Raw genomic sequence first — 14,642 nt, forward strand, 5'->3', positions numbered from 1 at the left:
GAAGGAAGGAAGGAAGAAAGGAAGGAAGGAAGGAAGGAAGGAAGGAAGGAAGGAAGGAAGGAAGGAAGGAAGGAAGGAAGGGAGGGAGGGAGAGAGGGAGGGAGGCAGGGAAGGAAGGAAAGAAGGAAGGAAGAAAGGCAGGCAGGCAGGCAGAGAGGGAAAGAAGGAGAGAAGAGAAGAGGAAGGGAAGAGAGAGAAAAGGAAGAAGAGAGAAAGGGAGAAAGAGTGGAAGGGTGGAAGAAGGGAGTGCACTTTCCATCTCCTTACTGTGGGATGATATTTTTTGAGGGCAATATATATGGTATATTTGCAACCTCTTCTCTCTCATATGCCACTTTTAGTCAGAGATGGCAACAGTCAGAAAACAGCATAGTAAGGTATGAGGGTTTCATGGTGGTTCACTATAACCACAGAAGTACAGACCTCATATTAAAGTCATACAAAGATGATAAGAATCCTGATGGCATTGCATACTATAGTTTATTGTGATTAATGTCGTCCAGATAATCAATGTGTAATAAGACCAGCAGAAGTAGAACATGACCTTTCAATTCAGAAAACTATATAGATGAAGATCTGCTAAACACTGATATTTGAGCCAAAAACTATTCATCCAGCTCAGATCTGAAAGGGTATTTGATTAGCATTTAGGTGGATAGAATGAATCCAGAAGAAATTTCATACATCCTATTGCTTGGCAAACCATCAGATTTGGAGAGATGTATCCAAAGTGATAAAATAGAAAACCCACAATAGACCAATTCTTCTTAAGAAAATTTATCATCTTCCTAAAATTACGGTCATGCTATAAATATTTATGGAATGTCTACATCAGAAAATCAGACAAATGAACATTATTGTCCTTGGAGTGCTTACATTCTAGTGGGAAATATAGATAAAATACATAAAACATGATAGAGATAGGAAGATAGAAAGACAGGTGATAGATAGGTGGATAGATGATTGATAGATGTAGATAGATGGATAGAAAGATAAATGATAGAATGATACATGATAGAAAGGTAGTTAGACAGCAGATAGAAAATGGATGATTGATAGATAGATAGATAGATAGATAGATAGATAGATAGATAGAGATAGAGATAGGTAGGTAGAGGTAGGTAGATGGATAGAAATATAGATGATAAACATAAAGATAGATCAATGTAGATAGATACATAGATAATTTGATGCTATATAGGAACTGATGAGAACTCTATTTAACTGAATAAGGAACACTGTCAATGCAGCAGACAGGGGAAACGTTTACAGTTTAGAAGGCATGGTAAGGGTAGGCTTCACTATGTAATGTTACAGTAAAGAATTTAATGTAGTAAGAGAGTGAGGCCATGTATATGTCTCAGGGAAGATCTTAGAAGGAGAAGAAACAGTAAGAGCCATGGTCCTCAGACCGGAATGTGTCTGGCGTGCTCATGAAACGGGCAGCTGGCCATGTGGGAGAGAGGAAGAAGTGATGTCTACAAGCTGGTAAGAGATCATATACTACAGGACCTCATAGACTGTGACAAGGACATCTTTTCCTCTAAAGAAAAGATCTGGCATATGAAAATTGTTTTCTATATGCAGCAAAAAAAAAAAGTTGTTTTGAAAAAATATTTGTATGCCCTCTCTCACCACTCTTATTCAACATAGTATTGAAAGTTCTGGCCAGGGCAATCAGGCAAGAGAAAGAAATAAAGGATATTCAAAGAGGAAGACAGGGACTCAAATTGTCTTTGTTTACAGATGATCCTATGTCTAGAAAACCCCATCATCTCAACCCAAAAGCTTCTTAAGCCGATAAGCAACTTCAGCAAAATCTCAGCGTACAAAATCAATGTGCAAAATCACAAGCATTTTACTATAAACCAACAACAAACAAGCAGAGAGCCAAATCACAAATGAACTCCCCTTCACAATTGCTACAAAGAGAATATAATACCTAGGAATACATCTAACAAGGGAAGTGAAGGACCTTTTCAAGGAGAACTACAATCCACTTCTCAAGGATATCAGAGAGGACACAAACAAATGAAAAAACATTTCATGCTCATGGAGAGAAAGAATCAATATTGTGAAAATGGCCATACTGCCCAGAGTAATTTATAGATTCCGTGCTATTCCCATTAAACTACCAGTGACATTCTACACAGAATTAGAAAGAAAACTATTTTAAAATTCATAGTGGAACCAAAAAAGAGCCCATACAGCCAAGACAATCCTAAGTAAAAGAACAAAGCTGGAGGAATCATGCTACCCAACTTCTACCTTTAATACAAGGCTACAGCAACCAAAACAGCATGGTACTGGTACCAAAACAGACACATAGACCATTGGAACAGAATAGAGAACTCAGAAACAAGACCACACATCTACAACTATCTGATCTTCGACAAAACAAGCAATGCGGAAAGGTTTCCTATTTAATAAATGATGATGGAAGACCTGGCTAGCCATATGCAGAAAATTGAACTGGACCCTATCCTTACACTTTATACAAAATTAACTCAAGATGGATTAAAGACTTAAAGGTAAACCCCAAAACTATAAAATTCTAGAAGATAACCTAAGTAATACTATTCAGGACATAGGCATGGGCAAATATTTCATGACTGATGTGGTTTGGCTGTGTACCCACCCAAATCTCATCTTGAATTATAACTCCCACAATTCCCGTATGTCATGGAAGGAACTCAGTGGGAGGTAATTGAATCATGGGGCAAATCTTGCCCATGCAGTTCTCATAACAGTGAATAAGTCTCATGAAATCTGATGGTTTTAAAAGAGGAATTCCCCTGCAAAACTTGCTCTCTCTTTGCCTGCTGCCATCCATTGTAAGACATGACTTGCTCCTCCTTGCATTCTGACTTTTTTATGAGACCTCCTCAGCCATGCAGAACTGTAAGTCCATTAAAACCTTTTATTTTTTTTTTTTTGCAAACTTCCCACTCTTGGGTATANCAGAAAACTATATAGATGAAGATCTGCTAAACACTGATATTTGAGCCAAAAACTATTCATCCAGCTCAGATCTGAAAGGGTATTTGATTAGCATTTAGGTGGATAGAATGAATCCAGAAGAAATTTCATACATCCTATTGCTTGGCAAACCATCAGATTTGGAGAGATGTATCCAAAGTGATAAAATAGAAAAACCCACAATAGACCAATTCTTCTTAAGAAAAATTTATCATCTTCCTAAAATTACGGTCATGCTATAAATATTTATGGAATGTCTACATCAGAAAATCAGACAAATGAACATTATTGTCCTTGGAGTGCTTACATTCTAGTGGGAAATATAGATAAAATACATAAAAACATGATAGAGATAGGAAGATAGAAAGACAGGTGATAGATAGGTGGATAGATGATTGATAGATGTAGATAGATGGATAGAAAGATAAATGATAGAATGATACATGATAGAAAGGTAGTTAGACAGCAGATAGAAAATGGATGATTGATAGATAGATAGATAGATAGATAGATAGATAGATAGATAGAGATAGAGATAGGTAGGTAGAGGTAGGTAGATGGATAGAAATATAGATGATAAACATAAAGATAGATCAATGTAGATAGATACATAGATAATTTGATGCTATATAGGAACTGATGAGAACTCTATTTAACTGAATAAGGAACACTGTCAATGCAGCAGACAGGGGAAACGTTTACAGTTTAGAAGGCATGGTAAGGGTAGGCTTCACTATGTAATGTTACAGTAAAGAATTTAATGTAGTAAGAGAGTGAGGCCATGTATATGTCTCAGGGAAGATCTTAGAAGGAGAAGAAACAGTAAGAGCCATGGTCCTCAGACCGGAATGTGTCTGGCGTGCTCATGAAACGGGCAGCTGGCCATGTGGGAGAGAGGAAGAAGTGATGTCTACAAGCTGGTAAGAGATCATATACTACAGGACCTCATAGACTGTGACAAGGACATCTTTTCCTCTAAAGAAAAGATCTGGCATATGAAAATTGTTTTCTATATGCAGCAAAAAAAAAAAAGTTGTTTTGAAAAAATATTTGTATGCCCTCTCTCACCACTCTTATTCAACATAGTATTGAAAGTTCTGGCCAGGGCAATCAGGCAAGAGAAAGAAATAAAGGATATTCAAAGAGGAAGACAGGGACTCAAATTGTCTTTGTTTACAGATGATCCTATGTCTAGAAAACCCCATCATCTCAACCCAAAAGCTTCTTAAGCCGATAAGCAACTTCAGCAAAATCTCAGCGTACAAAATCAATGTGCAAAAATCACAAGCATTTTACTATAAACCAACAACAAACAAGCAGAGAGCCAAATCACAAATGAACTCCCCTTCACAATTGCTACAAAGAGAATATAATACCTAGGAATACATCTAACAAGGGAAGTGAAGGACCTTTTCAAGGAGAACTACAATCCACTTCTCAAGGATATCAGAGAGGACACAAACAAATGAAAAAACATTTCATGCTCATGGAGAGAAAGAATCAATATTGTGAAAATGGCCATACTGCCCAGAGTAATTTATAGATTCCGTGCTATTCCCATTAAACTACCAGTGACATTCTACACAGAATTAGAAAGAAAACTATTTTAAAATTCATAGTGGAACCAAAAAAGAGCCCATACAGCCAAGACAATCCTAAGTAAAAAGAACAAAGCTGGAGGAATCATGCTACCCAACTTCTACCTTTAATACAAGGCTACAGCAACCAAAACAGCATGGTACTGGTACCAAAACAGACACATAGACCATTGGAACAGAATAGAGAACTCAGAAACAAGACCACACATCTACAACTATCTGATCTTCGACAAAAACAAGCAATGCGGAAAGGTTTCCTATTTAATAAATGATGATGGAAGACCTGGCTAGCCATATGCAGAAAATTGAACTGGACCCTATCCTTACACTTTATACAAAAATTAACTCAAGATGGATTAAAGACTTAAAGGTAAACCCCAAAACTATAAAAATTCTAGAAGATAACCTAAGTAATACTATTCAGGACATAGGCATGGGCAAATATTTCATGACTGATGTGGTTTGGCTGTGTACCCACCCAAATCTCATCTTGAATTATAACTCCCACAATTCCCGTATGTCATGGAAGGAACTCAGTGGGAGGTAATTGAATCATGGGGGCAAATCTTGCCCATGCAGTTCTCATAACAGTGAATAAGTCTCATGAAATCTGATGGTTTTAAAAAGAGGAATTCCCCTGCAAAAACTTGCTCTCTCTTTGCCTGCTGCCATCCATTGTAAGACATGACTTGCTCCTCCTTGCATTCTGACTTTTTTATGAGACCTCCTCAGCCATGCAGAACTGTAAGTCCATTAAAACCTTTTTATTTTTTTTTTTTTGCAAACTTCCCACTCTTGGGTATATCTTTATCAGCAGCATGAAAACAGACTAACATAGTAAATTGGTACCAGTAGAGTGGGGCACTGCTGAAAAGATACCTGAAAATGTGAAAGTGACTTTGGAACTGGGTAACAGGCAGAAATTGGAACAGTTTGGAGGGCTTAAAAGAAGACAAAAACTGTGGGAAAGTCTGGAACTCCCTACAAACTTCTTGAATGGCTTTGACCAAAATGCTGATAATCATATGGACAATGAAATCCAGGCTGAGGTGGTCTCAGATGGAGATGAGGAACTTGTTGGGAACTGGAGCAAAGGTGACTTTTGTTATGTTTTAGAAAAAAGACAGGCAGCATTTTGCCTCTGTCTGAGAGAGTTATGGAACTCTGAACTTGAGAGAGATGATTTAGGGTATCTTGCAGAAGAAATTTCTAAGCAGCAAGGCATTCAAGAGGTGACATGGGTGCTGTTAAAGGCATTCAGTTTTATAAGGGAAGCAGAACATAAAAGTTCAGAAAATTCGCACCCTGACAATGCAACAGAAATGAAAATCCCATTTTCTGAGGAGAAATTCAAGCCGGCTGCAGAAATTTGCACAGGTAATGGGTAGCCAAACATTAATCACCAAGATAATGGGATGTCTCCAGGGCATGTCAGAGACCTTTGTGGCAGTCCCTTTCATCACAGGCCCAGAGATTTAGGAGAAAAAAAATGGTTGCCTGGGCCAGGCCCAGGGTTCCTCTGCTGTGTACAGTCTAGGGACCTGGTGCCTTGCATCCCAGCTGCTCCAGCTATGACTAAAAGGGGCCAAGGTATAGCTCAGGGTATTGCTTCAGAGAGCAGAAGCCCCAAGCCTTGGCAGCTTACACATGGTGTTGAGCGTGAGAGTGCACAGAAGTCAAGAACTGAGGTATGGGAATCTCTGCCTTGACTTCAGAAGATGTATGGAAATGCCTGGATGTCCAGGCAGAAGTTTGCTGCAGGGATGGGGACCTCGTGGAGAACCTCTGCTAGGGCACTGCAAAGGGAAAATATGGGGTTAGAGAACCCACAGAGTCCCTACTGGGGCACCACCTATTGGAGCTGTGACCCCTACCCTCCAGACCCCAGAATGACAGATCCACTGACAGCTTGTGCCATGAGCCTAGAAAAGCCACAGATATTCAATGCCAGTCCATGAAGGCAGCCAGGAGGGGCACTATACCATACAAAGCCATAGGAGTGAAGCTGCCCAAGGCCATGGGAGCCCACCTCTTGCATCAGTGTGACCTGGATGTGAGACATGGAGTCAAAGGGTATCATTTTCGAGCTTTAAGATTTGACTTTCCCATTGGATTTTGGACTTGTTTGGGGCCTGTGGTGCCTTTGATTTGGCCAATTTCTCCCATTTGGAATGGCTGTATGTACCCAATGCCTGTACCCTCACTGTATCTAGGAAGTAACTAACTTGCTTTTGATTTTACTGGCTCATAGGTAAAAGGCACTTGCCTTGTCTCAGATGAGACTTTGGACTGTGGAGTTTTTAGTTAATGCTGAAATGAGTTAAGACTCTGGGAGGCTGTTGGAAAGGTATGATTGGTTTTGAAATGTGAGGATATGAGATTTGGGAAGGACCAGGGGTAGAATTATATGATTTGGTTGTGTCCTCACCCAAATCCCATCTTACATTGTAACTCCCACAATTCCCATGCGTCATGAGAGGAAACTGGTGGGAGGTAATTAAACCATGCGGGCGGGTCTTTCCCATGCTGTTCTCGTGATAGTGAATAACTATCATGAGATCTGATGCTTTTAAAAAGAAGAGTTCCCTTGCACAAGCTCTCTCTCTCTTTGCCTGCTGCCATCCATTATAAAACATGACTTGCTCCTCCTTGACTTCTGAAATGATTGTGAGGAACTCCCCAATCATGTGGAACTGTAACTCCATTAAACCTCTTTCTTTTGTAAATTGCCCAGTCTTGGGTATGTCTTTATCAGCAGCATGAACATGGAATAATATAATGATGAAAATGCCCAAAGCAATTGCAACAAAAGCAAAAATTGATAAATGGGATCTAATTACACTAAAGAGCTTCTGCACAGCAAAAGAAACAATCATCAGAGAAAACAAACAGCCTACAGAATGGGAGAAAATTATCCATTCAACAAAGGTCTAATATCCAGAGTCTACAAGGAACTTAAACAAATTTATAAGAAAAAAACAAACAACCCCATTAGGTAGTGGGCAAAGGACATGAATGGACCCTTCTCAAAAAAAGACATACATGCAGCCAACATATGAAAAATACTCAACATCACCACTCATTGGAGAAACGCAAATCAAAACCACAATGAGATACCATCTCGCACTAATTAGAATGGCAATTATTAAAAAGTCAAGAAACAATAGATGCTGGTGAGGTTGCAGAGAAATAGGAATGCTTTTACACCGTTGCTGGGAGTGTAAATCAGTTCAATTGCACTGTGGAAGACAGTGTGGAGATTCCTCAAAGAACTAGAGGTAGAAATACCATTTGACCCAGCAATTCCATTACTGGGTATATGCCCAAAGGAATATAAATCATTCCATTATAAAGATATATGCACACATATGTTCACTGCAACACTATTCACAATAGCAAAGACATGGAATCACCCCAAATGCCCATCAACAAGAGACTGGATAAAGAAACTGGTACATATACACCACAGAATACTATACAGCCATAAAAAGGAATGAGATCATCTACTTTGTTGGGACATGGATGGAGCTGGAAGCCATCGTCCTCAGAAAACAAATGCAGAAACAGAAAACCAAACACCACATGTTCTCACTTATAAGTGGGAGGCGAACTATGAGAACACATGGACCCAGGGAGAGGAACAACACATACCAGGGCCTGTTGGGGCAGGGAGAGGGCGAGCATCAGGAAAAACAGCTAATGCATGCTAGGCTTAACACTTTGGTGATGGGTTGATAGGTGCAGCAAACCACCATGGCACATGTTTGCATAATAAACCTGCAAATTCTGCACATGTGACTCAGAACTTAAAATAAGAAGATGGAAAAATTATTTGTCATCCATAATGGATGCCAAATGATATGACCTCTTTGAGACAACGCACTACAGCCTATAGTATAGAGACAATATAAATTGACATTTAAAAATACATGATTATGATATAAAAGAGTGATGGATGGAGTAGTAAAGAATTTCAGGGGCCAGGTGCAGTGACTCACACCTGTAATCCCAGTACTTTGGAAGGTTAAGATGGGTGGATCACAAGGTCAGGAGACGAGACTATCCCGGCCAACATGGTGAAACCCCATCTCTACTAAAATACAAAAAATTAGCCAGGTGTGGTGGCGCACACCTGTAGTCCGAGCTACTCAGGAAGCTGAGGCAGGGGAATTGCTTGAACCCGGGAGGCGGAGGTTGCACTGAGCTGAGATCACGCCACTGCACTCCAGCCTGGTGACAGAGCAAGACTTTATCTCAAAAAAAAAAAAAAAAAAAAAAAAAAAAAAAAAAAAGAATTTCAGAAAAACAAAAGTCCAGTAGTAGCAGAATTAAAACCCACATTTGCACTTCAGGCCATCAGTGATATGGAAGATAAGTTTCATATTTTCTCATAAAGAAAAAAACAGGAATGAAGAACAGAAAAGTGAGTTTCAATTTAAAAATTATAGCTTTTCCTGAAAAAACCACTGAACAATTAACAGAAGCAAATAACAAAGATACAATTCAAGGATCTCTTCTTCATTTGAAAAATACCTGAGCATTGCATAACAATATGAACATACTTAACACTACTGAACTGTACATTTAAAATGGTTAAAGATGGAAAATTTTATGTGCATTTCACCACAATAAATAAAAACCTGAGCACAAAGATTGAAAGTTCTCATATAATAACTAAAACAGCAATTTTTAAAGGATCCATAAATCCAGAAAATCCTAGGAAATAAAACATTTGAAATAGAATAAAACAACAGATTCATATAATTGCATATACAGAAAAAAATATCAAGTTAACTGCCAGAGAACAGAAACTGCCATGGTTCCTCTATGTAAAACATTAAATGCCAGAAGGCAATGGAAACAATCTTAGTTTGATTTAATGAATGAAGACAATAATATTCTATGAATGTTATGCCCACTTTTAAGAGTCCCATATGTGAGAAGTTTACATGTATGTCTTCTCAAACATGCAAGGCAAAGAAAATGAACCACACTGATAACCATTTAAAAAAAAAATAAGAAACCTTATTAGAAGATGTACTCCTCTTTAGAGACAGGTATAAAAGAAGAACTCAAGAATGGGGAAATTTTGGTCTTAAAAATGATGTATGACTGCTCTGTAGGATCAGCTAACTCATCAAAAGAATTCTAGAAGAATCCTAACTTGAGAAACCAGTATCTGATTTACCTGGGCATGCTAATCACTACACAAAAACAGAAAGAACAGGCATCACTAACAATGCGTCTCCATAAAGACGAGAATCAAATTACATAATCATGAATTTTAAATCCATCATTGAGAGACTGGCTACAAAATTTTTATCCGGGCAACATACATCAGGAAAGGTTTACAATCATATTTTGAAGTTCAGTTACATAATCAGTGTTTAAAAATCAAATACACACCCATGCCTAGAAAACTGACTAAAAAAAATGATAATGTGAATGTCTTTGGGAGTGAAACAGGGGCACTTTTTTCTTATATCAACATTCTACATTTCCCAAGTATTCCTAAGTTTGAGTTACTTTTTCATGAAACACTTAAACTTTTTTGTTACAAAATCATAAAATAAATCTTTCTTTTCTTTCTAAATTGTAGAAAGGAATCTATTAATTGCCTAGAGCTTTTTAAATTCATAGCCAGCACTTAACTACTATAGGACACTGCATTTCACACCTGAAAATAGTAATCCTGAGTGCTTTTCAGTGCTCATCAAGCCACAAATTCCATGTCTGATGGTAGAAACAAACCAAACTGTTATTCTCCCTAGCTACTCCCAATTCTATACTATTCAAGACATTGTAAAACATTAAAGGACTGATGAAACTCAAGGGTGATTGCTACAGACTTCTAAAAGAACAGCAGAGGTGACTAGAGCCAGGTCAGTGATGAAGACTGAACTCAGGCAGTGTCCAGCACGGTACCTTTGCCTTGGCATCCTCTGGGTCATCTCCCTTGGAAGCCAGCAGCATGAGTCGTAGGATCAGGGTTATGCTGAGAGGGAACTGTCCTCTCAGCTCAGGAACATTGGATTTTATGAGTTTTCCTATTTTGGGGAATGGAATATCAAAGAAATATACATCTCCCATCAGGTCTTGACCTCTTCTTCCAGCACGGCCAGACATCTGAAAAGAGAACAGAATTACAATGTATAACTTCCCTAAATGCTTCTACTGCCATAGTGTAAGAACGAGCCCTTTACTCTGGTTTGGAGTTTGGAAATTGTGCATATGTCTAACCATTAAGGAACGGACACTAACATGCAACTACATAGTGCTTAGGAAATTTGCTATGACTGAGATAGATCTAAAAACTGAGACATTTGTCATCATTATGTAAATATTTCAAGCCATTAATTGCAGTAGGCATTTGTATAATATATCCCAAAGAAATAATGATCTATTGAAGAAACAAAGAACACCGGCAAAACAATGATGTCAAAATCACTTACAGCTGAACTCTAATGTACCCATTTTCTCTCCCTGCCCATCTTCCCCATCTCTCATCTCTTTTCTGCCCTCTCTGACACACAAGTGTGTTGAATTACAAATCACAAAATAAAATATATGCACAACCAGAATAAATACATGAGTGAAATAAAATTCAGAAATGCTACTTGTGAAAAAGCAAGTTATGAATAAAATCTTTACAGAGGTTATACTAACTCTTATTGATTAAGTGCTTAGACTGTGCTAAGGCACTGGGAATATAAGAGATGTGCCCATACTGAAACAACCACAAAGTGGAAGATCCAGAATTCAGACCCTGACATTTCCATTCCTAAGTCCATCATCCCAAATATCAAACACCCTAGCTCCAGAGCCCAAAGTAGAAGATTCCCAAAAATGCACTAGAAGAATTCATTCAGAGTACAGCAGCAGCAATAGAAATAAAAAAGAGGGGTTGGTAACATGCTGGAAATTATATAAGGATTTTATATTGGGTAGGAACAAGGCCTATAAGGAGAACAAAAAGTGTTTAGAGATAAAGGGAGGGAAGAACGTTGATAAAAACCTGAATGTGGGTGACATATCTAAATTTGAATCTGCTAGCAGAAATAGTTATCAAATGTCTCTGAGCAGGGAAATCATATGAAGATAAACTACATTATCTGCAGGATGTGGTAGAATAAAGAGCATGGAGAATCAGGGAAATTGTACTAATAATACAAGGCTAAGAACGTATGAAGAAAGATGGTGGATACAGAAATCAAAAGGCAAAAATCAAATACTGCTATAGGAAAGTAATGAAGTGGGCTTGGTAATAGATTGAGTGTCAGGAGTAAAGCTGAGGGAAGCATTAAAGATAATTCTAGAGTGCAAAATCTTGCGCACCGCAAATGAATGAGTAAAAGTGTATCAAGCACCTTTGATGTCTATTTTCCATGCAAATCACTTATTTAATTCTTGCAAATGCTGTGGGAGAGTAATTATTACCCATATTTTGGAGATAGAAAATGAGAATTGGGCAGTTTAGATATCTCATCCAAGGTCACACATCTGGTTAATCACACAATCCCAAATGCAGGTGCTTTCAACTATACCACAACTAAAACTGAAAGCCAGGCAAGGATGAATGCCCAGTTAGGCTACTGTGAATTGCGGTATGTTTGTAAACTAAAGGTTCACTTTTTATACTATGCTATGGCCGTATTTCAGCAATACAACAAGCAAGTTTATGCATTTTGCAATACCTGTCTATAATTCAAGGCATCCAGATAGACTGAGTTTTGAGCAAACACCACAGATTTACAAGGCATGTTGATACCTAAAGCAAGTGTTCCAGTAGCTGTCACCACCTTGAAAGAGAATAAAATAATTACTTCATAAAATAGCATTTTAATAGAATGCAAGTATTTCTTGTCATAAAGTTGCTGAAAAACTCTTTGAGCTTCAATGAAGCCACAATGGGAAAGCTAGAGAAACTAGACACATTGGTATTCTTGCTATTTCACAAGCACCACAAGTACATTCCCAAATGCGCTGTTTGCTTTGCACAGAATATTCTTCCCCAAATATTCATTTGTCTGGCTTCTTCAGCTGTCTGCTGAAATGCCACAGAGGAATCTGTAGCCCACCATATCCAAAATAACCATCCCTACCGTCATTATCTATCTCTGTCTCACATGATTTATCTTCATAGCATTAATGACTACCTCAATAACATTACTTGTTTGTTCACTTGTCTTATACCAGACTCCAAGCAAGATTCATTATTATATCTGCAGCACCCATAAGAGTACCTGGCAACTTATAGGTGTTCAGTAATTTTTTTTTTTTTTTTTTTGGGACAGAGTTTCACTTTTGTCGCCCAAGCTGGAGTGCAATGGCACGATCTTGGCTCACTGCGACTTCCACCTCCCAGGTTCAGGCGATTCTCCTGCCTCAACCTCCCAAGTAGCTGGGATTACAGGCACCCACCACTATGTTCGGCTAACTTTTGTATTTTTAGTAGAGATGGGGTTTCACCATGTTGGCTAGGTTGGTCTTGAACTCCCGACCTCAGTTGATCCACCCACCTCGGCCTCCCAAAATGCTGGGATTACAGGCGTGAGCCGCTACGCCCGGCCCAGTAAATATTTTTAAATGAATAACTAGACAGAAAATTTTTTATGATAGGGAAATAATACTTTTACAAATCCACTTCTGGACAATTACCTATTTTGTCTACGAAAATTTGTTGAGATTATGCCTATGGAAATAACATACCTCAGTAATTTTAAAAAGTTGTCTTTTCCCCCTTGAATTGCCATAACTGACCAGAAAAGGAGCAGGACAAACTTAAAAGTTTACTTAGATAATACGCTTTTCATATAATACTGGGTATTTCTGATCATCTTCTATTTCTTTTTATAGTGATTGTCATAAATGCTGTGGTTAGTATTAATGTTTAAGTATACAGAATGATCTTCTTTAACTATTCTGTAACTGAAATCTATATATCTGGGAAATGCAACACATCATTTATTACCTGTTTTTATCAAGTTTTTTTGATAAGAACAAAAATGTAGAAAATAATAATACATTTAGAAAATAACCATAATAAATACCTTTTTAAAAAATGTTCTCTAGAGCAAAGCTGTCACTATTTTCATAGTACTTTCGTGGAGTGATCTCATTAACCTATCAGTAATTGAGCAACTACTATTTAACAGGTACTATTTTAAACACAGAATATGCTGATCAAAATAGGTGTGTCTCTCTTCTATCAATTGATAATCATGTAGAAAATATTGTATGTGGTGATTAGCCTTTAAAATAAATACATAATTTGTTATTAGTTAAGAGAAAAGCATAGCAAAGTTGTTAATGCCACATCTTAGGTTGTTTTTCAGGTAATAGCATTGTTAACTATGATGTCAGATTTTCCTCAACATTTAGTTTAAAAGATGCTACCTAGAGTAGCAGAAACACTCTCAATCTCTTTGTCTTTCTCTCTCTCTCTTTTGTGAATGTAATATATGTCATACAAATTTTAATATGAATAATTTTTAAAAGTCAGTCTATTTTTGAATATTACTAAAGATCCAAATTTACAAGCAAACTATATAAAGCTCCTTCGTGAATGTATCCAGAAAATCCCTGTGCACTGTCACAGGACACACTGCAGAAAACATAACAAGGGTTCAGTCTGAAAGTTATTTTAGTCTTCCTTTTGTCCATTATCACTGATAGGAGAGAGCACATAGATATATTTCACGGTAGAAATATTTGCCGAAGTATTTGTTTAGGAAATATTTTTATTCTCATGAAAAAGAGATAAACTAGGCCTGGTGGAGTGGCTCACACCTATAATCCCAGCACTTTGGGAGGCTGAGGCGGGAGGATCACCTGAAGTCGGGATTTCAAGACCAGCCTGACTAACATGGAGAAACCCCATCTCTACTAAAAATACAAAATTAGCCGGGCGTGGTGGTGCATGCCTGTAATCCCAGCTACTCAGGAGGTTCAAAAACAAACAAACAAAAAGAGATAAACTGAGTAGTGCATTTCAATCCCCTCTTCAATTAAATAAGACAGATGACATGCAGTCTCATCATGACTTTTTTTTTTTTTTTTTTTTTT

General features: G+C 37.8%; 1 protein-coding gene across 1 annotated transcript in view; it reads right to left on the bottom strand.

The window, feature by feature from the left end:
• DDX60 (DExD/H-box helicase 60) overlaps window positions 1–14,642 on the bottom strand; it is a 107,034-nt gene that overhangs the window by 22,825 nt on the left and 69,567 nt on the right. Inside the window, exons 28-29 of the mRNA XM_017887891.1 lie at window positions 12,272–12,376; window positions 10,503–10,703 (exon numbers count right to left, since the gene is read on the bottom strand). Of these exons, the coding sequence (XP_017743380.1) occupies window positions 10,503–10,703; window positions 12,272–12,376 (306 nt within the window). The remainder of the gene's footprint in view (window positions 1–10,502; window positions 10,704–12,271; window positions 12,377–14,642) is intronic.

Source organism: Rhinopithecus bieti, unplaced genomic scaffold (genome assembly GCF_001698545.2).
Source record: "Rhinopithecus bieti isolate Rb0 unplaced genomic scaffold, ASM169854v2 scaffold_16999, whole genome shotgun sequence".
Taxonomy (NCBI): Eukaryota; Metazoa; Chordata; class Mammalia; order Primates; family Cercopithecidae; genus Rhinopithecus; species Rhinopithecus bieti.